Source organism: Corylus avellana, chromosome 2 (assembly GCF_965113065.1).
Source record: "Corylus avellana chromosome 2, dhCorAvel1.hap1.2, whole genome shotgun sequence".
Taxonomy (NCBI): domain Eukaryota; kingdom Viridiplantae; phylum Streptophyta; class Magnoliopsida; order Fagales; family Betulaceae; genus Corylus; species Corylus avellana.
The window spans coordinates 1,068,165-1,092,920 of record NC_142491.1 but is presented as its reverse complement, the minus strand read 5'-3'; the positions used below and the strand labels follow the sequence as shown (position 1 = coordinate 1,092,920).

General features: G+C 41.3%; 2 protein-coding genes across 3 annotated transcripts in view; both read right to left on the bottom strand.

Moving 5' to 3' along the window:
- LOC132174266 (putative disease resistance RPP13-like protein 1) overlaps positions 1 to 24,571 on the bottom strand; it is a 52,709-nt gene extending 28,138 nt beyond the window's left edge. The window contains exon 1 of the mRNA XM_088513895.1: positions 20,686 to 24,571. Within this exon, the coding sequence (XP_088370021.1) occupies positions 20,722 to 24,480 (3,759 nt within the window). The 5' untranslated portion in view covers positions 24,481 to 24,571 and the 3' untranslated portion in view covers positions 20,686 to 20,721. The remainder of the gene's footprint in view (positions 1 to 20,685) is intronic.
- LOC132182620 (putative disease resistance RPP13-like protein 1) lies at positions 7,333 to 11,672 on the bottom strand. 2 transcript variants are annotated; one of them, XM_088513894.1, is made up of 3 exons: positions 8,715 to 11,672; positions 7,816 to 8,663; positions 7,333 to 7,415 (listed from the first exon to the last, which is right to left on the bottom strand). In XM_088513894.1, the coding sequence occupies exons 1-2, from the start codon at positions 11,629 to 11,631 to the stop codon at positions 7,852 to 7,854; spliced, it is 3,729 nt and encodes a 1,242-aa protein (XP_088370020.1). In that variant the 5' UTR covers positions 11,632 to 11,672; the 3' UTR covers positions 7,333 to 7,415; positions 7,816 to 7,851. The 2 variants fall into 2 exon arrangements, with proteins under 2 accessions (XP_088370020.1, XP_088370018.1); XM_088513892.1 differs by having other exon boundaries at positions 7,816 to 11,672.
- Positions 24,572 to 24,756: the final 185 nt, after the last annotated feature.

Here is a 24,756-nt window from a genome sequence, read left to right as displayed (position 1 = left end):
ATGAACTCAGCCACCAAGGCTTACAATAGGAAATCACATGCACTCATGTTTCCTCACAGCAGCTCCCTCACAAGACTCCTTCACAATGTAGCTTCCAGCTCCCTAGAATGAGAGCCCCAGCAGCCCTCTTATAGCCACTAGGAGGGAGAGCTTTGCTGCTGTGGGCTGCCACCTGGCTGCAGCCCACAGCATGGTGCAACAAGGTCACTTCCAGCAGCAACCTGCCACCTGGATCGTGCTCCCTGGTCCATTTGAATTCGCCCACTGCCCTTGCTTTGCTTGCTGCCCCAAGGCAGCCCTTGCAGGCACACTTGCAAGCATGGTAGAACACCATGCTGCCCACTGTAGCAGGCCATCATCAGGCAATGGGCTTGGCCAGCGCCCCACACAAGCCCACTGCCACACTCAAGCTTGTTCTAGCATCCCAGCTCCACTGCAAGGTCATCATTGAACCATGGCATAGCAGGTTCTCTCCAGCAAGGCAAGGCAGGGGTGCCATGTGGCTGGTGCAGCAAGCCACACCATGCCTTAGTCAAACAGCACCATAACTTGGACAGGGCAGTGCCACCACGTGGCCACTGCCTGCAGGCATTTCTCCAGCATTTCTCAAGGGTATCTTGGGCGCCATGTGGCCCCTCTCAGCAGCACCCAGCACCATGGTCAGACAGACAAGCATACAAAGGGCCTGGGCCACGCCCAGCCCACTCATACAAGCCATCCCAGCACCCATGCGCCCCACAGCAACTCTTGGGCCATCAGTAGCATGCCCAAGCACCTTGACAATGCATGGGCCATCGCCCAACCAAACAATCAGCAGGGCTGGAACAAATCCAACCTTCATCTTAGCCCAAAGCATGCCTCCCTCATGCCAGGGCATGGTGGCCAGCAAGGGTGTTTGGCAAACCCAAGTTGCCACCATGACAGCCATGTCACGGCTGTGACAAACCACCCCCACCAGATGAAGTCGACGCCCTCGTCGACTGGGTGGCTAGATACTCCAGGACCTTGTCCTCAAACTGCCATAGGGTGGTGTCCCTTTCCCATGTTGCCTCTGAGATGGGTGAGCCTCTCCACTGAACCAGATAAAATGTTCTCCAATTCTTCTTGTGTTGGCCCTCCCTCTTGTGGTCCAAAATTTTCTCCACTTTCTGTTCAAACTCTTTCTGAACATTGGGTGGTGCTCTTCTTGGTTTACCACGGCTTGGCTCCTCAACATCTTCATGGTATGGCTTGAGGAGACTCACATGGAAGGTGGGATGCACCTTCAATCTTTCAGGCAGCTTCAATCGATAGGCAACATTGCCTACTCTTTTTACCACTTCAAAGGGACCATCATACTTGGGCATCAGCCCCTTGTGGATCACTCCCCTTCGAAATTTCCTCAGAATTTTGTGGGGTAGCTTTAGCATCACCTTGTCCCCAACAGAAAACTCCAAGTGTCGCCGCTTCTCATCGGCAAACTTCTTCATACGTTTCTGAGCTTTGGCCAAACTGTCCTTGGCATGTTCCAGCAACTCTTGCCTTTCTCTAACAAATCTGAAGGCAGCAGGACATCTTCCTCCTGTTTTCTGTGCTGCAACTTCATGAGGGGCCAAGGGTTGATGGCCAAAAACCAGCTCAGATGGACTCATCCCAGTTGCAGAGGACTTGTTCAAGTTGTATGCAAACTGGGCAACTTCCAACAATTCCAACCAATTTTTCTGGTTTGTTGAAGCATAATGCCTCAAGTAGTCTTCAAGCAAAGCATTGACCCTTTCTGTCTGCCCATCTGTTTGAGGGTGATAGCCAGTAGAGAACTTCAATTCTGACCCCATCATGTTGAACAAGGCAGTCCAAAACCGCCCAGTAAACCTAGGATCTCTATCACTCACAATGTCTTCAGGCAGCCCAAAGATCTTCACTACTTGGGCAAAGAATAGCTTGGCAGCCAACTCAGCAGGGCAACTTCCTGGCACTGCAATAAAGACTGCATACTTTGAGAATCTGTCCACAACCACCATCACAGCATTCATCCCTTCCACAGCAGGGAAACCTCCAACGAAATCCATGGAAACTGAGGCCCAAGGCCTGTCTGGAACAGGGAGAGGTTGCAGCAGGCCAGCTTCCCTCCTCTGCTCCCCCTTGTCCTGTTGGCACACCAGACAAGTCTTCACATACAGCTCCACTTCTTCCCCTAGGCGAGGCCAGTAATAAGCTCTGGACAGAAGGGCAAACATCCTTTCCCTCCCAGGATGTCCAGCCCATTTGGAGTCATGAGACTCCTTCAATAGCTCACGTCGTATGGCACCAGCAGGGACATATAATCGATGGCCTTTGGCATACAACAAGCCATCTTCCAGCCAATACCGACGAACGATACCTTGCTTGACTGATTCTGCTAGCTTCAGATAAGCATTATCAGTCTTTGCTGCCTCCTTGATTCTGTCCAAGAAGTTGGACTCAATTCTGGACAAAGCAGCAACTACCTCATCAGCATGCTTGCGGCTCAATGCATCAGCAACCTGGTTGTGTTTGCCAGGTTTGTGCACCCACACAAAGTCATACTCTTGTAAAAACTCCTGCCATCGAGCCTGCTTTGCTGACAACTTCTTTTGAGTTTGAAAGAAAGTGTTGGCAGCATTGTCGGTGCGAACCACAAACTTGGTTCCCAGCAAGTATACTCTCCATACTAGCAAACAATGAACAACAGCCAGCATTTCTTTCTCATGGGCAGAATACCTCTGCTCAGCCTCCTTCAACTTTCTGCTCTCATAGGCAACTGGATGCCCTTCTTGCACCAACACACCCCCAATGGCTCTATCTGAGGCATCAGTGTGTACTTCGAATGGTAGTTCAAAGTCAGGCAGGTGCAGGACAGGTTCACTTGCAACAGCAGCTTTCAACTTGTCGAAGGCGGCCTGGCATTGATCTGTCCAACGCCACTGCCTATCTTTCTTCAGTAGGTCAGTGAGGGGAGCTGCCTTCTTTGAATAGGCAGCAATGAACTTTCTGTAATAGTTGGCCAGCCCAAGGAACGAGCGCAATCCCGACACTGTCTTGGGTGGTGACCAGTCTTGGATGGCCTTCACCTTGCCTTCATCCATTAATATCTTCCCTGCACTGATTTTGTGGCCTAGGAACAAAATCTCCCTGCGAGCAAACTCACACTTCTCTTTCTTTACATAAAGAGAGTTCTCCCTCAACCGAGTTAGAACCAACCTTAGATGGCTTAAATGATTAACAAAAGACTCACTGTATACCACAATGTCATCAAGATAGACAACCACAAACTTATCTATGTAATCATAAAAGACATCATTCATAAGGTTGCAAAAGGTAGCAGGGGCATTGGTGAGGCCAAAAGGCATCACAAGAAATTCAAAAGAGCCATACCGAGTTACACAGGTTGTCTTGGGCTCATCCCCCTCTGCAATTCTCACTTGCCAATAACCAGAACGCAAGTCCAGCTTGGTGTAGTAGGATGCCCTGCTCAATCGATCGAAGAGGTCTTGGATAAGGGGCACAGGGTATTTGTTCTTCACTGTAACCTTGTTCAAAGCCCTATAATCCACACACATTCGAAGCGATCCATCCTTCTTCTTTTGGAAGAGCACTGGGGCACCATAGGGAGCTTTGGAGGGCTGGATGAAACCTGTTTCCAGCAACTCAGTAAGCTGCCTCTGCAATTCTGCCAACTCTTTTGGCGACATTCTGTATGGTGCACGAGCAGGTGGTGTTGAACCAGGCAGCAACTCAATTCTATGGTCAACATTTCGTCTAGGAGGAAGAGTTTTGGGCAACTCAGGAGGCATGACATCCTCAAACTCTTCCAACAAACTCAGCACCTGTTCTGGTGCATCCACACACGACTCCTCCTTGACTTCTCTCAAAGCAGCCAAGTAAGTAACATCTCCTCTTCTCAGGCCATGTTTGAGTTGCATGGCTGAGAGGGCACCATCCTTACTACTGTCATGGGGAGGTGGTGCCTCCTTAATGGCCTTCACATAGCAAGGGTGTGCCTTGTCCATGATCAACATTCCCCTCAAAAAGGGCATGGGTGCTGCCTCAGCCAGCACAAAGAACTCATTTCCAAGAATAATATCAAAATCATCCAAGGGAACCACAAGAAAGTTTACCTCTCCTGTCCACTCTCCGACCTTCAAGGAGACTGCATGAGCAATACCCACCACTGGCTGGGCTTCTGAGTTCACTGCCTTCAGCTTGCTTGGGCACTTGCTCAGCTTTAGCCCCAACCTAGTTATCATGCGTGCTGCCACGAAGTTGTGTGTAGCCCCTGTGTCTAGCATGGCCATGGACTTTGAGGAGTTGGCCTCCACAGGAACATACATTAGCACAGTAGATGGTTCTGCCTTTAGAGCATTCAACCGCATCTGGAGGGGGTTCATTCGAGCTTGAAATTCCCCACCCCCAGCTTCTGGACCTTCCTCTGTGACTAGAGCATTCAGCTTCTCCTTCTTTGGGCAATCCCTTGCCCTATGGGGACCATTGCATATGAAGCAACCAAGATTGTTCTTGTTGGGCTGCGGTTTGTCAACAACCCTGCCCTTGCCCTTCTCGGTTTTCCCCTTGAACTTGGGCTTCTCATTGCCCATCTTCTTCTTACCCTTGTCTTTCGACTTAGGTTTAGGTTTCTCCCCATCTTCTTTGCTCTGTCGAAAATCAACCAAGGCATCAGCAGCAGCCATGGCAGATGGGAGGTCACGTACCCCCTGCCTTCTTAGCTCAAGTTGAGCCCACACTTGTAATCCTGATGTGAAATTGTATAGTTTGTCGGCCTCCGACATGTCTCTGATATCCAGCATCAAAGAACTAAACTGTTTCACATACTCCCTTACTGAGGTTGTGTGTTTCAACTTCTTGAGGGAGTCCCTTGCAACCCATGCAGTGTTGCAAGGAAGAAACTGATCTCTCAGCTCCTTTCGAAGTGCTTCCCAGTTTGTGATCTTTGGCCTACCAGAATCATCATCTTCCCTGGTACGCCACCATAGCTTTGCATCGCCATCCAGATACATGGTGGTGATGGTGACACGTTCTGTTTCTGGAATACGAGCAGCCCGAAAATACTGCTCCATATCCCATAGGAAGTTTTCCAACTCCTTAGCACTTCTAGCACCCCCAAAGGGCTTAGGTTCTGGAACCTTCAGCTTGGCCGTGGCCTCCCCACCAGTAGGTAAGCCACGGATAGCCCTCTTGAGAATGTCTAACTCAGCATCAAAGCGGGCTGAAAACCCTTTGATATCATCTTGCATGGACTCGATCTCTTCACCCATACCTTCAAACCGGTGAGCTGCAAGGTCAGCTTGCTCCTCAGCTCTTTCTTCCAACCGTTGCAAGGCCCTTGCACTATGGGCATCAAGGGACGACTGCAAGTCTGAGATAGACTTCTGAGCAGCAGCCAACTGCTCCATAATAGTAGTGGAGGAGGACTCCTCCGCAGGAACCCCTAGCAAGGCTTCAAGCCTGGCTACTCTTTCCCGCAAGTCTTGTGTAGAGCCACCTGCCATGACCCCAACCGTGCTCTGATACCAATTGTCACGGGGCAAATTTTTCGCACCAAACAAGCCACGTGATGGCCCTTAGCAAAGCACCAAGCAGTGCCAAGGCAGCCAACACACCAACAGAGGTTAGGGAAGGGTAATCACAACACAACAGAATTTTACAGGAGCAACACCTCCCAACTTTTACACTCAACCAAACCGAATGTACAAAGACAATGACCAGGGCCCTTACAACACAATGGAACCCTTAGCCACAATATGAACTCAGCCACCAAGGCTTACAATAGGAAATCACATGCACTCATGTTTCCTCACAGCAGCTCCCTCACAAGACTCCTTCACAATGTAGCTTCCAGCTCCCTAGAATGAGAGCCCCAGCAGCCCTCTTATAGCCACCAGGAGGGAGAGCTTTGCTGCTGTGGGCTGCCACCTGGCTGCAGCCCACAGCATGGTGCAACAAGGTCACTTCCAGCAGCAACCTGCCACCTGGATCGTGCTCCCTGGTCCATTTGAATTCGCCCACTGCCCTTGCTTTGCTTGCTGCCCCAAGGCAGCCCTTGCAGGCACACTTGCAAGCATGGTAGAACACCATGCTGCCCACTGTAGCAGGCCATCATCAGGCAATGGGCTTGGCCAGCGCCCCACACAAGCCCACTGCCACACTCAAGCTTGTTCTAGCATCCCAGCTCCACTGCAAGGTCATCATTGAACCATGGCATAGCAGGTTCTCTCCAGCAAGGCAAGGCAGGGGTGCCATGTGGCTGGTGCAGCAAGCCACACCATGCCTTAGTCAAACAGCACCATAACTTGGACAGGGCAGTGCCACCACGTGGCCACTGCCTGCAGGCATTTCTCCAGCATTTCTCAAGGGTATCTTGGGCGCCATGTGGCCCCTCTCAGCAGCACCCAGCACCATGGTCAGACAGACAAGCATACAAAGGGCCTGGGCCACGCCCAGCCCACTCATACAAGCCATCCCAGCACCCATGCGCCCCACAGCAACTCTTGGGCCATCAGTAGCATGCCCAAGCACCTTGACAATGCATGGGCCATCGCCCAACCAAACAATCAGCAGGGCTGGAACAAATCCAACCTTCATCTTAGCCCAAAGCATGCCTCCCTCATGCCAGGGCATGGTGGCCAGCAAGGGTGTTTGGCAAACCCAAGCTGCCACCATGACAGCCATGTCACGGCTGTGACACTTACCCTTCTTTCCCGGCCCACTAGCTATACCATAGTTAATGGAGCTCTCTAGGTTTCAGCTCTCTCTTGCCCTTCGTCCGAGGTCTCCTCCCTTCTAAGTCCCGCATCACCTCCTGCATCCTTTGCCAACTCCTCAGTGCCATCCGGGGGGGAGTGCAGCCTTATTTGCCCGACGTGTTTGCTCTTCAATATTCTTCAACATCGCCAAAGCCTTCATATCGTGCTGCGCTCTTTCCCTCAGCCATCCAAGCAACCAAGCCTGAGGTTTGGTCAGACCATCTTCCAAAGATATGGCGTCAGAGTTGCAAACCTCCAAGGACTGCCCAAATGCTTTATTAGACCCGAGAATAGCCAAAACAGACCCCTGCGAACAAGGAGAAGAAGAATCCTGCCTGTCCATGACCCGAGGGGAGAACTGATCAGCCCTGGCAGGATCAGCAAGCCGCGTCGGAGCCAACACAGGAAGAATCTCAGGTGATGTAGGGATCACCGGAGAAGACACCGGCTTTGCAGCTACAGTCACCACCGGATGCGTAGACCCAGAACCCAACCCAGACCACTCCGGTAAAGAAATCACCGGCGTAGACACAGCCGCACCCACAGAAGGAACCCCAGACGGCAACTCCAAGGCCACACCCACAGCAACCACCGAAACCTCAGTAACCTCAATGGAAAGTTCCATCGGCGACCCAGAGTCCGAAGAAGGCACCACCTCTGCGTCAGAGACCAAAGGAGTCACCGGAAAAATCTCGGGCGACATGGTCGGTACCAAAGTTTAGGGGAAATGGATTTGAAGTTATAAGGGTTAAGGGATGCAAAAATGGAAGTAGTCGGTTTCTGCTTTAAATCAGATTAGGAAATACTTAATTATTAAGGGTTTGATTATGTATGAGCAACCAAAAAAAAAAAAAACAGAGCAAACCGAGAAGTTGTTCACTAAAAATCAACTAACATGTTAGTCATCAAATAAATATGCAGAATAATTGGGTATATATCGTTGAAAGTGGGTGGAGCATTCTTTTTTTTTTTTTATCAAAGATAGCAACTAAAAGCAGATTAAAACAGAGAGGGTAAATCATATAAGATAAATTAGGTGATTGAAAATTACACATACCGAAATATGGGGACTCCTGCTAGACAGACTTTTCGCTTATTCAATCCATTCGCCATCAATCCGTATGTGTTCGACATGAGCAATCTTGCGCCATTCTTTTCCTTTTTTACTTTGCCATTTTTTCTTCAACAAAGGACATTCTCTGATTTTTAGAATAGAAAGGGAGCGAGGTAGCCCCTGTTCCGGCATACAATTGAGCTTAGGGCAGTTCCAGATACTCAATTCTTCAAGAGCATTGAGGTGTTGAAGCCCTTTCTTGTCCAAAGATTTCAAATTTGGAAAGTACCGTATATCAAGGAAGGTCAGACTAGTGGGCAACAACTGCTCCTCTGGGAAGGACTCCACATCTTCAGAATTGCCACTGATTATAATTTCTGTAAGAAAGGGGAGGTTCTGCAAACCCCATTCCATCCGACTTGCAATGAGTTTCTCACATTCACTTATCCAAATTGATTTCAAATTGGAAGGCAACCCCCCTTCAGGAAACGACTCAACTTCTGGACAAAGCCATATATACAAAACCTCAAGAGACGGAAGGAGTATATGCATTTTGTCAGGAAGTGATCTCAAACTGCCACAATGGTTGACCACAAATCTTGTAAGGTTGGGGGCACGCAGTCCTCCTTTTGGAAAAGAAACAAAATTTGGGCAAGACTGGATATCAATCCCCGTAGTGACTAAATCATGTTCATAATTTTCTGGAACCGTAAGAGATTCCAAATTGCTACACGATTCGATTTCGATGTGATAAAGATTTGGGAATAAATCTAATGGAAAGGACTTCACAGAATCACAATTCCACAACGACAGTTTTCCAAGGGATGAATAGTCCAGGTTTGTTGGGAGCTCTAACTTCTTACAATATTTAATCACAAGGGTTTTTAATGTAGAGGGAAGACCATCCTTAGGAAGGGACACAAGTGAGGAACAGTTACTGATCACCAACTCTTGAAGACCGCCATTGGAGTCTATCATTCCCTTGGGTAGAAACTCTAGTGCATCAAATCTTCCAATTTCGAGCTTCTGCATTCCTGGTGGCCATTCATTTAACAAAACCCCATTACAATCATCCAACCTCAAATTACGTATAGCAGGAGTCCTTGGGAGTGGAGCCACCAGTTGCTGACAATTAGCAATTTCAAGTATGGCTAAAGAAGGAAGATGGACAGGCAACCCTCTTGTGAGTTTAGGGCAGTTGATAATATAAAGCTCTTCAAGTTGAGGAAAACCTACACCCTCATTTTCGTCACCAAAAGAAATCCATTCCTCCCACTTCGCCATATCCTTGAACCTAAGAACTTTGAGGGCACCAAATGACTTAGATGAGGAAGAACCGCTACCAAAAAACTCACGACCCACTGTAACAACTTCATCAAACCCAACAATATAGAGGTTCTGCAGAGAGTGTAGCTGCCCAAGGGGTGGCAAATTGTTGCAATACGTACAATTTTGTAGCACAAGAGATGCTACATTAGAGAATGAAGGATGCCCTACCCAATCTGAAAAACTTTTACCACGGTAGTATCTAATAGTGAGGCTTTTCAAGCTTGTATGGGGCTGGAGACTATCAAGTACACTTATTTGACTTTCTTCTGAGAAATCACTATCAACATTCCATTCCAATGCCAATTCTTGGAGGTACTTTTTATCCCTCAAGCTTGCATTCAAAGCATCAGTAGGAGATTCAACATTTTGGAGCTCCAATATAGAAAGCGATCCCTTAAGATTTATTAAATGTCGTAACTCTCCAATACAAGTCCCACTACCTTTGCCGACGATAAATTTAGTTAACGTCTGGAGGCATTGTAATCTACCCAAACATATTGGCATCTCTTTTATGCCAGTTTCGGTAATATCAAGATGACGTAAACTAATGAGTTTGCACATATCTCTTGGCAACACAACAAGCTTTCTACAATGTGACAATCTCAATGTTTGCAAATTGCACAATTGACATATAGAATCAGGTAGTCTTTGAACTTGAGTGAAAGAGAGATCCAAGTAACGTAGGTGTTTAAGTTTGCCAATTGACTTTGGCAATTCAGTAATGTTCTCATACTTGGACAAAGAAAGCAGCCGTAAGCATCTTAGTGTCGGTAGTAAATCATGTGCTACTTTTTTACTCAAGTAGTACCCGGGCCAAGCATAACCTGACATATCTAAATGTAGGAAAGTGCGCAACCTCTTAGCTTTGTGAAGGGTCTCAAACTTCTTTAAGCTATGAAAATTTTGTTTGAAAAAATAGGACAAATGGCGAGTATTGTTTACTATCTCGTGAGAACAATCATCCTCCAACCTTGAAATAAATTGTCCAGATATAGATTTTGCTAAATCACTCACAAGATCATGCATTACAAAACATGACTTGTCGTCACTTGATTTTTGGAATAATGATCTTGATTCTAGAGTGAGGAAATACTCATTACCAACTTCTTCCATTGTTCTGTTTTTGGGTTGATATATGTAACCTTCCGCCATCCATAACAAGATTAATTGATCTTTTTTGAAAGCATAATCTTTTGAGAATATTGAACAATAAGCAAAGCATTGCTTTAGAGGTGAAGAGAGATATTTGTAGCTTAACCTTAGAGCTGGAAGAATACCCATCTCATCAATTGGCAAATCCCATAATTCACTCTTTAATATCTTGTCCCATTCATTAACATCTGGTTTAGATCCTAATAAAGCACCAATTGTCTTGACCGCTAATGGAAGGCCTCCGCACTTTTCAATGATTTTTCTACCTATTACTTCCAACTCTCCATGTGCATTAGAGTTACCATCATGGAATGCATGTTTTGCAAATAGTGACCAGCAATCTTCTTCTGGTAACTCCATTAGACGATGAGATAGAGCTCTAGCAACTGATACAACACTATTATTACGTGTTGTTACGAGGACCTTACTTCCTTGTGCCCCATATTTGAAGGGTTTACACAATGCCTCCCATTGAACATGACTTTCATTCCAAACATTATCTAAAACAAGTAGAAACTTCTTTCCCGTTAGACACTCCCTTAGCCTAAGTTGAAGTTGATTTAGATCATCCTTAATATCACAAGTTGATGAAGTTACTGCCTCCAGAATTGTTTTCGTTATCTTGAACACGTCAAATTCTTCAGAAACACAAACCCATGCATCAAGGTTATTAAAGTGCTTCTTCACCCTATTGTCATTGTATACAAACTGAGCAAGGGTGGTCTTGCCCATCCCTCCCATGCCGATTATAGCAATCACACTCATCTCATTGCCACGTGCATCATCTGAGAGTATCATTTTAATAATTGCCTCCTTGTCAACATCCCTACCACAAATATCAGATTCTTCAACCAAAGAAGTTGTGGGCAATCTTTCAGATGATTTCCCTCCAAAACCCTCTTTAAGACCTATAAGATCCTTTTGTTGTGCTAGAGATTCTAGTCTGCCAAGTATCTCTTTTATCTTTGGCTCTATTTGTTGGACAAAAGAATTACGAAAAGCAGAGATAGACTTTCGTACCTTGCTTGCAGTGGTTTGAAATTGAGCATCCAACTCGCTTCGCAAGGCTTGAGTAGCAATCTCATCCAAGACGTGCTCTGCATCATAGACCGCATCTTTCAGCTCATCAAGCCACTTTTTCACAACAGGCTTTGTAACTTGCATTTCTTCAGCGTCTTCAAGCACTGCAACGAAGGTCATGAATGATGTCTCCAACTTCTTGAGGAGTCCTTCGGAGAGTTTTCGATGCCGAAAGAACTCAACGAAGTCACCAGATGCCATTTTTTCGAAAAAAGCTTGGAGGAAGGGAGAGATAAAAATGGTTGCAATCTCAGCCATGTTTTCTAGTTTGGAAATCAAAGGAAATGAAGGAAGGGGAATGCAAGTAGCAGAGCAAAAACAGAGAAGAAGCTGCTTTTTGCTTTAACAAGGAAGAAGTGGACTTAAAAAACTTGACTTCTCTTTAGAATGTGCCATCTACCATCCCATGCAATACGGTCGACTTTTTTGCCATCTACCCTGTGTGACCGATCATTGGCTCCTAACATTTTATAAATATTTTCTATTAAACTTCAAATTATCAACATGGTCTTATAGTTTTGATATAAAGTGGTTCTCTAAATTTGATAAATTAAAATTTTCTCCTTAAATTTAGCTTCTTTTTTTTTTTATAAAGTAGCCCATGCCATAATAAGGATGTTCATGGCCCTCTTAATAATAAAAATTTAGTACCCCTATTATTTCTCTTATAATTATTATCAATGTGGAATGAACTGTCTAATATTTACCCTTTTTTATTAACTAAAATTTTAATAACAAATGGTGATATATATATTACAAAGCAGAAAAATAATTTTGGAACTCTTGGATCTACCGGTCTAATTGGAATCGAAAAAAAAAATTTGGCACCCACAAACATGAAAAAACATGTTTGGAACCCCCATAGAGATATTTACATTACAAAAGTCTTGTTAGAAAAACAGAGGAAGTGTATTATGATCATCCATCTCAAATAATGTCAAATAGCGAAACAAACAACATATCAACAAAACCATTTACGTCTTTCTAGTAAAAGCTCATACTGATTTTTGTCTCAAACTAATGCTCAGCTTCAGATTGGTTAGAGTTATATTAATCATCTAATAAAAGAGTTATATTGATCGTACAAAAAACATAAATAAATTTGATAATGAGAGCAAATCTTGAATCTTGATTATAATTTCGCACCTAATACCACCATCTTCTTGCTTACAATATGCATTGACATAGACAGGTTATCTGATTGAGCCAATTTCCTCGGCTAACTCTTGAAAAAACGAGTAAATAATTGTGCTTTAATGTGCAAGTGTAGCTAATCAGAATCTTCATATAAGCATATTCTTTATTATAATATTAATTAATATCATCATTATCAGAGTCTCATGACCTAACACGAGCATCTTGTTGATTATAATATGATCCATAATTACCTAATTTCTCACCTAATATCAGCATCTTCTTGCTTACAATATGAATTAATAGACATAGATCTAGACAGGTTATCTGATTGAGTTAATTTCCTCGGCTAAGTCTTAAAAAAATGAGTAAATAATTGTGCATTAATTAATGTGCACGTGGAAACCAATTATATATCTAATGTCATATGCAAGCAATTCTAACGTGTTGTGTTTGTGAGTTTTTGGGTGATTTTACGCGTAAAAGTATAAAATTATTGAAGTCCTTATAATTAAGGATATTAATTAAATGATTATTCCATCGATTGCACTGAATATAACACGAACTAACTTAATCTTTAATGCTTAAGGGTCCGTTTGAGATTACAATTTTAAAAATTGCTTTCTAGTGTGCATGCTTGGTTGGTAGAAGTTGTGTGGAGTAAAATAAGAAATTTTGATGTGTTAGAGAATGAGTTGGCGTGAATTTTTGAAGTAAAAATGTTGTTGCAGCACTAATTCATCCAAACGGCATTGAAGGTCGTCTTGACGAGGCCATAGTCAGTAGGCTTCAACGTGGCGTGTGAGAAGCTGAATCTGCGAAGTGCGAACACTAAATCAAACAACTTCTTTATAAACCCTATAATAGGAATATATGAAAGACAAACGAAGAATTCGCTCTGGAATATTCTTGTTAAATTTCAATTACATTAAGAAAGAAGCTAAAGTGGAAAGCTAAGACAACCTATTTCTTGTCAAATTTCGAAATTCCTTTCCAGACTTTGGGTGGACCTGGTCCACAGAGGCCTTGCCAACAGAATCATGCCTATATAGAAAACTAGTAACAATTGATTTTGGACATCAATTGTAAGACCTTGATTTTGGACATCAATTGTAGGACCTCTGTGGAGCCAACACCACATAATTTGACCCCATCCACCCAAATGATTTGAAACACTTATATACATCAATCACAACAACCCTATTTGCTTATAGGGGATAGAAAATCTCAAATCAAATCAAATTTTGTTATTAATTTGTTTAAAGCAGGCAAAGACTTGTTAAGGCATTGGTTGTGCTTTGATTTGATTATAAAATCTACAAATTTTTTCAAGTTGTCACTTAACCACATATATAAAAAAATGAGAGAAACATATGTTATAAATAGACAGAACCATATTTAGAGATCACAGCACCATGCCTCGAAGAAAAAAAGTGCTCAACCTGTTCTTCATTTTTAAGATAAAAGAGACAAATATTAATCCAGATGCCTCCTTGATGATGAAACAACCCTTTTATAAAGCCAAGAATATGAATATAGGAAACAAAAAGAGAAACTCTCTCTCAAGTATTCTTATTCATCAAACTGAACAACAATAACAAATAGATGGTGAAGCCGGCGTTATTGTGCTCATTAAATAGAATTTAGGATTCAACATTGAAAGTAAAGTTATAAATCTAGTCTTCATTAAAAACTATCGTGACTTCGCTCGTGCTAATGGCGCACGAGGGTCGCACAGAAGCTCCTATCCTATGCTTAGCTACATTATTGTTCGTCCCAAGGTGAAGCAAACACCACACAAGATTTGTCTCTTGCATAATCGAACATTTCCCCTTCAGACGCCTTCTTCCTTCACTTAAGATCCACCATGAGGCCATTTGCAAGTTGGGGCTGCACCAATAATTCAACATGCAGAGATTGATCACTTGCAGCACTGTTGTTCCTCGAAAGATCACCATAGGGTAATGTTTCTTCTACTTATTAAGCTGCAACACCCAAAAAAAAAAAATGTACATATTAATCTCAAGTTCTTTGATCTTCCAAACCCCAAAAAGAACGTGGGAAAAACATATACCTCATCTTGGTCTAATAAACCAAATTCTGTCCATGTTGATTCAGCGTCATCAGCCGTTAGCAGCACATGGTTCCGAATGCAAGTAAACAAGGACTGAAAGTAATCCTACACTAGGAGCATATATCAATTTAGAATAGGTGCCACCATCCAAAATAGAAATAAGAAACTCCCCGTCCATGGATGAAAATTATCTGTCCTTGATAATAAGTATTTGTTGCTACTAGAGGGAGCTCTGCCACTTCCTGCCCAAATATTATGGAACATTCATCATCTTTTCTTCAATTGGTAAGGTTATACATGCACCCGGTGGAGCTTGAACTTACGACCTCACCCTCTAAAGAGAGGAAGTAATCATTTGAGCTAAAGTTCAGTGGTAACTGGCTGCATTATCAAGAATAATAATCAGAATAATACATGTATTGTAAAACATTATCTGGTAAAAATATCACAGTTTTGAGCACGCAAGGCATGAAAATGCATTGATACTATGTGAGAATTGCATATGTTGTACCCTACACAATTAATGATGTAACGAGCTATCTCATTGTTGAAACTAACTTCATATGATTTGATCTTAGAGATGCTTACTATAATGGAACTCAAATTTGTATTTTTTTACATGTAATGGAAAGTCACTTGTATACTAACATAGCAATTAACAATCTGTCACATGAAAAATGGCAACGTACTCTGAAAGCAACTATCTAGTTTCATATGATGAAGAGGCCAATTCCAATTAAGAACTCACCATCCTGTATCAATGTTAGCCTCCTTAAAACATTCAGAAATGCACGAGTCTGGAAACTTTTGATCTCAACAAACTACAAAATTTTACAAAAAAGAATGAATTTTGTTGCAACAAAACCACTTCTGTTAATGTTTGTAGTTCAAATAAATAAAAAAGTAATTCGGGTGGCAATAGAACTACAAAATATAACAAGAAAATTCTCACCCTAAGGTCTACCAAATGGTGATCCTTCAGACAGCCAATATATTCCTTTGCACATTGAGGGAACAATATATGTAATTAGGATAAAAGTCAAAAGAATAAAATTCTTGATACATAGCAGCAAGCCACAGTTTTATCACAAGAAACTAGTCAATCACAAAACATATAACAAGGAGTAATCACTGGATGGGTCTAAGTTTCAATTGCATAAAGAAAGAAACTAAAGTGGAAAGCTAAGACAACCTATTTCTTGTCAAATTTCGAAATTCCTTTCCAGACTTTGGGTGGACCTGGTCCACGGAGGTCTTGCCAATTGATTTTGGACATCAATTGCAGGACTGTACCTCCGTGGAGCCAACACCACAGAATTTGACCCCAGCCACCCAAATGATTTGAAACACTTATATATGATGCCCAAATAGCATGAGTTTCTAATTCTGAGTAGCTTACATGCTAACTAAATGCAAATAAAATCAATGTCAAGAAAAAGCAAATTTACCTCACAGTTGCAGCAAGTACAAAAGATGAGACCAACAATTTTTGCCCACAGCATATCACTACTCAGAAAAGAAAATCCAACATATCAGTACTCAGTTGCATCAAATTCCCATTGTTAGTTTCAGCCTATTCAGGAAGATGTCCTCCTGCAATTCATTAATCAGCCAAAACGTCACATTTTCTTTATTTTTATTTTTTATTTTAAAAAAGAAAAAAGAAAAAAAGAACTTATGCTAATGAACTTTATAAGATAACAAACATGAAGCAAAACAAACCTCTGCACTTCATAATGATGCAGTAGATTTCTTTAAAGAGGAACAACCATTGAATTTCAGACACTCTTATAACCGTCCACCAAAGCATTTACACGTTACAGAAAATGTTCTCCTACTCAACGCTGGTAAATGTTTATTTGCCACCAAAACACAATATCCAACTACTTTCAATCACACCTTGCAGCCTGGTTTCTCTAGGGGCCTACAGTACAAGGGACATAATCAATATGCATACATATATATACTATTGATAATGAAAAGAACAACCATTAAAAAAATTACCCGCACCTCTTGGTCAATAGAAAATGTTACCATCTAAAACCGGCTTCAGTTTCTCATTTCAACATTTTGATAATTGAAGGTATCAGAAACAGCATGTGCATCCAATTTCTTCAATGCCGGCTAGATATCAGGAAAACTGCCATTTTTTTACCATAAATCAAGTCAGTCACCTTAACAGTGATCACACAGTAGCCACAAGGAAATATTTTTCTATCACTGATTACCTTTTCCCTTATAGAAGCTTTGAGGAAAAAAGGTACTGAATGGTAATTCAAAGCACTTCCAACAAAAGAAAAGAAACCAAAATTCCCCTGAACTTTTACAAGGTGCACAGGTTCGCACTAAACTTTCAGTACCTATTCATGAGAAAATAGCTAAACGTCTGAATCAACAAAGAAATTAACAACACATGCATAGTAGATTGAAATGGAAAACCTACACAAACGTGCATCAGATCATATGAATAGTTTATGCAAATAAAGATAACTTTTAGTTTATCGTGGTGCTAATGCAGATTCTAATTAAACATACCATGCAAGTGCTAAGCTGGTTTCCAATCAACTCGAGATGCTTTTTGACACAAATAAAAGCATGCATTAAAAAATAGCAAATGAGGCTTCATCTGTTTCCTAGACCCATTCATGGATCTTTTAGAGTAAATTCAACTTAATTTTTTGAGTTATTAGTTATCACATGGAATATATGGCTTTCTTTTCAACTATAAAATTTTGAAGTGAACAACCAATAGTTATGGATAAATATTGTTACCATTTGTAGTTCAAATAAACAAAAAAGTATTTCTAGTGGCAATAGAATTGCAAAATATGACAGGAAAAATTTGACAATCACTCACATGGAGGCAACAACATTTGAAAGCAACTGTCTAGTTTCAATTTTGTTTTTTACTATGAAAATGGGAAAAAGTCTAGTTTCATAAGAAGAGGTCAATTTCCAATTAAGAACCCTCCATCTTATTGAACGTTAGCCTCCTTACAGGATTCAGAAGTGATTACGGAAGCTTTTGTTCTCTGCGAAACAGAACCACTTCCCTTTTGGCAATTTCTGGTGGATGAGTCTTGTTAACATTTGCAGATCCAATAAATAGAAAAGTAATTCTGGTGGCAACAGAACTGCAAAAAATAACAGAAAAAGTCCTCACCCCTTAGTCTTACATATTGTGATCCTTCAAACAGTCAACATCATATTCCTTTTCACACTGAGGGAACCAAAAATTCACATAAAAAAAAAAAATAATAATAAATATAAACAACACATAAGCCAAAAAGTTAATAATGACTACTTTGAAATCTAATCTAATAATGCGTACCCATCATTAGCATCAGCTGTTTAAGCAAGGCTAGCTCGAGAATTTTGTCAGCACTCCACACATGATTTACATAGCAGAATCAAATTCCCATTGTCAGTTTCAGGAAGATGTCCTGTAATTCATTAAACAGCCAAAGCATCACATTTTCTTTAAAAAAAGAAGTTAACGCAGATGAACTTTATAGCATAACAAATATGATGCAAAAGATACCTTTGCAATTCAGACTGACGGTAGATTTCTTTGAAGAAGAAGAACCATGGAATTTCAGATAGACTCTTCTAGCGGTCCAACGAAGCATTTACACGTGCATTCATGATATTACAGAGAATATTCTTCTACAGCCAACATAAAAATAAGCACACATGCAATGATCCACAAACAATCTAATGGGTCTTCTCAAATAGCATCGAGTACCCACTTCAACTCCTCTGCATTTGCCACCAAAACATAATATCCCACTACTTTCAATCACACCTTGCAGCCCGGTATCTCCAGGGACTCTAGCCTACAATACAAAGAGACATAATCAATATTCATTTATATGTATATATGTATGTGTACTGCCCATAAAGTAAAGAATCACCATTAGTTGGGTGTCCCTATAAAGTTGGAAAGAATTGGACCTGGTACCATTTGAGACAATTGATTGGCTGCGTTTATCAGAATAATATATCGATTCTACGACTAATACAAATAGGTGCCTCTCTTATTACTTTTTTGTATCCCTCTGTTCCTCGGATACAATTCGATGCTTCTACGGCCAAATCTCAATTCATGTAAAGCCTTCAATGGATTCCTTATTAAAACATATATTTTTATTTGGGTGTATACATAGTATTTCTTTATTCTTCATAATTTATTATCTGGTAAAACACTGCCCGACATATAGGCCCTACCAAAAAATAGGCCTCATGTATTTCTTCCTTAAAAACAATTAAATAATTATAACACAAAGAAAAAAAGAAGGGTGGTAGAATATTATATTTTATAAAGCAATGATGGAATGAAGTATGGGATCAAAATGCTCCTAGAGCACACAAATGAAATAGAAACCAGACAAGTATTTTAAATAATGTCATTTCCTTTAAGAGAAAATAAGAGTCACAGTCTAAAGCAAGTTGCTGTAAAAAAGGAATTTACAATGCAAGTTTGCATGCTCTTGTGGCAGGAATTGATGAAATTGATGATTGACAGAGATTTATAAAAATGTTTCGTGTTTTTCTTCTTGAGAAGTGTTTTGAGTTTTGAGAAGAATTTGTAGCTCGCTATGAAAAATGTGTTAGTGGTGGGGCCACATCTGAAATTGGTTAAGTTGGGGACTCTTGTAAGAGAAAAGAGCAGAAGGTACAAGTCTCAGGAGGTATTGCTTGATTTTGAGTTTCAAGAAGTGCTTCATATCTTAGTAATTCGGCCTGAAACTCATCAAAGGAAAGAGATTTTTCTTGAATAGCAAAAGACCCAAAACAGACCCACCCAAGAAACCTCAACAGCAAACACCCACAAACAACCCCATAGTCAAGCCCTTCCTTCTCACAAAACCCTCAAAAGCGGACACCCACAAGAATCATCCTACACTAAATATTAAGAAAATGATTGTTCACGATTTAATAAGGACTGAAGAGACTAAAGAAATTGAAAGGATAAAGTATAGAAACATGATTATGCAAAGAATCAAATAAAATAAACAAAGATAGTAGAGTACCAGATGATAAATCAATATTATTAAAATCAATTTTCATATCAACATTTGAATTTCAGAAAATAAATAAAATAAAAATAGTAACTAAATTGGGTAGAATATAAATAATACGAGGAAGGAGTAGGACCAACATATTTTTTTAATAATAATAGCAACAACATATTTTTTTTTAATAAGTAATATTGTATATCAAAAGCCTTCATATCGTGCTGCGCTCTTTCCCTCAGCCATCCAAGCAACCAAGCCTGAGGTTTGGTCAGACCATCTTCCAAAGATATGGCGTCAGAGTTGCAAACCTCCAAGGACTGCCCAAATGCTTTATTAGACCCGAGAATAGCCAAAACAGACCCCTGCGAACAAGGAGAAGAAGAATCCTGCCGGTCCATGAGCCGAGGGGAGAACTGATCAGCAAGCGGCGTCGGAGCCAACACAGGAAGAATCTCAGGTGATGTAGGGATCACCGGAGAAGACACCGGCTTTGCAGCTACAGTCACCACCGGATGCGTAGACCCAGACCACTCCGGTAAAGAAATCACCGGCGTAGACACAGCCGCACCCACAGAAGGAACCCCAGACGGCAACTCCAAGGCCACACCCACAGCAACCACCGAAACCTCAGTAACCTCAATGGAAAGTTCCATCGGCGACCCAGAGTCCGAAGAAGGCACCACCTCTGCGTCAGAGACCAAAGGAGTCACCGGAAAAATCTCGGGCGACATGGTCGGTACCAAAGTTTAGGGGAAATGGATTTGAAGTTATAAGGGTTAAGGGATGCAAAAATGGAAGTAGTCGGTTTCTGCTTTAAATCAGATTAGGAAATACTTAATTATTAAGGGTTTGATTATGTATGAGCAACCAAAAAAAAAAAAACAGAGCAAACCGAGAAGTTGTTCACTAAAAATCAACTAACATGTTAGTCATCAAATAAATATGCAGAATAATTGGGTATATATCGTTGAAAGTGGGTGGAGCATTCTTTTTTTTTTTATCAAAGATATATAGCAACTAAAAGCAGATTAAAACAGAGACTATAAATCATATAAGATAAATTAGGTGATTGAAAATTACACATACCGAAATATGGAGACTCCTGCTAGACAGACTTTTCGCTTATTCAATCCATTCGCCATCAATCCGTATGTGTTCGACATGAGCAATCTTGCGCCATTCTTTTCCTTTTTTACTTTGCCATTTTTTCTTCAACAAAGGACATGCCCAGATTCCTAGATTAGAAAGGGAGGGAGGCAGCCCCTGTTCCGGCATACAATTGAGCTTAGGGCAGTTCGAGATTCTCAATTTTTCAAGAGCATTGAGGTGTTGATGCCCTTTATTGTCCAACGATTTCAAATTTGGAAAGATCTTTATTGTAAGGGAGGTCAGACTGGTGGGCAGCAACTGCTCCTCTGGGAAGGACTCCACATCTTCAGAATTGCCACTGATTGACAAATATTTAAGAAAGGGGAGATTCTGCAAATCCCATCCCATCCGACTTGCAATGAGTTTCTCACAAGTTGTGATGACAATTTTTTCCAAATTGGAAGGCAACCCCCCTACAGGAAACGACTCAACTTCTGGACAATCCCATATATCCAAAACCTCAAGAGACGGAAGGAGTATGTGCATTTTTTCAGGAAGTGATCTCAAACTGCCACAACCATAGACCATAAACATTGTGAGTTTGGGGGCACGCAATCCTCCTTTTGGAAAAGAAACAAAATTATAGCAATATCTGATTTTAATCTCCAAGGCGACTAAATCATGTTCATAATTTTCTGGTACTGTAAGAGATTCCAAATTGCTACACGACGAGATGCTGATGTCATAAAGATTTGGGAATAAATCTAATGGAATGGACTTCACAGAATCACAATTCCACAACGACAGTTTTCCAAGGGATGAATAGTCCAGGTTTGCTGAGAGCTCCAACCTCATACAACTATAAATCCTAAGGGTATTTAATGTAGAGGGAAGACCATCCTTAGGAAGGGACACAAGTGAGGAACAACTACTGATCACCAACTCTTGAAGACCACCGTTGGAGTCTATCATTCCCTCGGGAATGGACTCTAGTGCATCAAATCCACCAATTTTGAGCATCTGCATTCCAGTTGGCAATTCATTTAACGAAACCCCATTACGTATAGCAGGAGTCCTTGGGAGTGGAGCCACCAGTTGCCCACAACTATAAATACCAAGTATGGTCAAAGAAGGAAGCTGGACAGGCAACCCTCCTGTGAGTTTAGGGCAGTTTCTAATAGAAAGCTCTTCAAGTTGAGGAAAACCTACACCCTCATTTTCGTCACCAAAATAATTCCATTCCTCCCACTTCTTCATATTCTCAAACTTAAGAACTTTGAGGGCACCAAATGGCTTAGATGAAGAAGAACCGCTACCAAAAAACTCACGACCCACTGTAACAACTTCATGAAAACCAGAAATATAGAGGTTCTGCAGAGATTGTAGCTGCCCAAGGGGTGGCAAATGGTTGCAATACGTACAATTTTGTAGCTCAAGAGATGCTACATTAGAGAATGAAGGATGCCCTACCCAATCTGAAAAACTTTTACCACGGTAGTATCTAATAGTGAGGCTTTTCAAGCTTGTATGGGGCTGGAGACTATCAAGTACACTTATTTGACTTTCTTCAGAGAAATCACTATCAACATTCCATTCCAATACCAATTCTTGGAGGTACTTTTTATCCCTCAAGCTTGCATTCAAAGCATCAGTAGGAGATTCAACATTTTGGAGCTCCAATATAGAAAGCGATCCCTGAAGATTTGTAAAATTTCCCAACTCTCTAATGCAAGTCCCACTGCCTTTGCCAACGATAAATTTCGTCAACGTCTGGAGGCATTTTAATCTACCCAAATGTATCGGCATCTCTTTTATGCCTGTTTCGGTAATATCCAGATGACGTAAACTAATGAGTTTCCACATACCTCTTGGCAACGCAACAAGGTTTTCACAATTTGACAATCTCAATGTCTGCAAATTGCACAATTGACAAATAGAATTAGGTAGTCTTTGAACTTCAGTGAAAGAGAGATCCAAGTAGCGTAGGAGTTTAAGTTCGCCAATTGACTCTGGCAATTCAATAATGTTCTCATAGTCGGATAGAGAAAGCAACCGTAAGCATCTTAGAGTTGGAAGTAAATCATGCACTAACTTTTTACTCAAGTGGTAGAAGGGAAAATTATGGCCTGACGTATTTACATGTAGGAAAGTGCGCAATTTCTTAGCTTTGAGAAGGGTCTCAAACTTCTTTAAGCTATGGAATTGTTGTTTGAAAAAATAGGACAAATGGCGAGTATTGTTTACTATCTCGTGAGAACAACCATCCTCCAACCTTGAAATAAATTGTCCAGATATAGATTTTGCTAAATCACTCACAAGATCATGCATTACAAAACATGACTTGTCATCACTTGATTTTTGGAATAATGATCTTGATTCTAGAGTGAGGAAATACTCATTACCAACTTCTTCCATTGTTCTGTTTTTGGGTTGATATATGTAACCTTCCGCCATCCATAACAAGATTAATTGATCTTTTTTGAAAGCATAATCCTTTGGGAATATTGAACAATAAGCAAAGCATTGCTTTAGAGGTGAAGAGAGATATTTGTAGCTTAACCTTAGAGCTGGAAGAATACCCATCTCATCAATTGGCAAATCCCATAATTCACTCTTTAATATTTTGTCCCATTCATTAACATCTGGTTTAGATCCTAATAAAGCACCAATTGTCTTGACTGCTAATGGAAGGCCTCCGCACTTTTCAATGATTTTTCTACCTATTACTTCTAACTCTCCATGTGCATTAGAGTTACCATCATGGAATGCATGTTTTGCAAATAGGGACCAGCAATCTTCTTCTGGTAACTCCATTAGACGATGAGATAGAGCTCTAGCAACTGATAAAACACTATTATTACGTGTTGTTACAAGGACCTTACTTCCTTGTGCCCCATATTTGAAGGGTTTACACAATGCCTCCCATTGAACATAACTTTCATTCCAAACATCATCTAAAACAAGTAGAAACTTCTTTCCCGTTAGACACTCCCTTAGCCTAAGTTGAAGTTGATTTAGATCATCCTTAATATCACAAGTTGATGAAGTTACTGCCTCCAGAATTGTTTTCGTTATCTTGAACACGTCAAATTCTTCAGAAACACAAACCCATGCATCAAGGTTATTAAAGTGCTTCTTCACCCTATTGTCATTGTATACAAACTGAGCAAGGGTGGTCTTGCCCATCCCTCCCATGCCGATTATAGCAATCACACTCATCTCATTGCCACGTGCATCATCTGAGAGTATCATTTTAATAATTGCCTCCTTGTCAACATCCCTACCACAAATATCAGATTCTTCAACCAAAGAAGTTGTGGGCAATCTTTCAGATGATTTCCCTCCAAAACCCTCTTTAAGACCTATAAGATCCTTTTGTTGTGCTAGAGATTCTAGTCTGCCAAGTATCTCTTTTATCTTTGGCTCTATTTGTTGGACAAAAGAATTACGAAAAGCAGAGATAGACTTTCGTACCTTGCTTGCAGTGGTTTGAAATTGAGCATCCAACTCGCTTCGCAAGGCTTGAGTAGCAATCTCATCCAAGACCTGCTCTGCATCATAGACCGCATCTTTCAGCTCATCAAGCCACTTTTTCACGACAGGCTTTGTAACTTGCACTTCTTCAGCGTCTTCAAGCACTGCAACGAAGGTCATGAATGATGTCTCCAACTTCTTGAGGAGTCCTTCGGAGAGTTTTCGATGCCGAAAGAACTCAACGAAGTCACCAGATGCCATTTTTTCGAAAAAAGCTTGGAGGAAGGGAGAGAGAAAAATGGTTGCAATCTCAGCCATGTTTTCTTGTTTGGAAATCAAAGGAAATGAAGGAAGGGGAACGCAAGTAGCAGAGCAAAAGCAGAGAGGAAGCTGCGTTTTGCTTTAACAGGGAAGAAGTGGACTTAAAAAACTTGACTTCTGTAGAATGTGCCATCTACCATTCCATGCAAGACAGTCCACATGTTTGTTTTTGTTTTTTCATTTTTATTTTTTTTTTCCGTTGGGAAATTAGAAGGATAATGGTTTTGAGTAAAGCTTTTCTCTCCTGACAAATGGTTAGGCTTTCTCTCCTCT

Bases quoted from the DNA above. Each gene is read 5' to 3' on its own strand.
- LOC132182620 (XM_088513892.1), bottom strand. From the start codon at position 11,631: ATGGCTGAGATTGCAACCATTTTTATCTCTCCCTTCCTCCAAGCTTTT.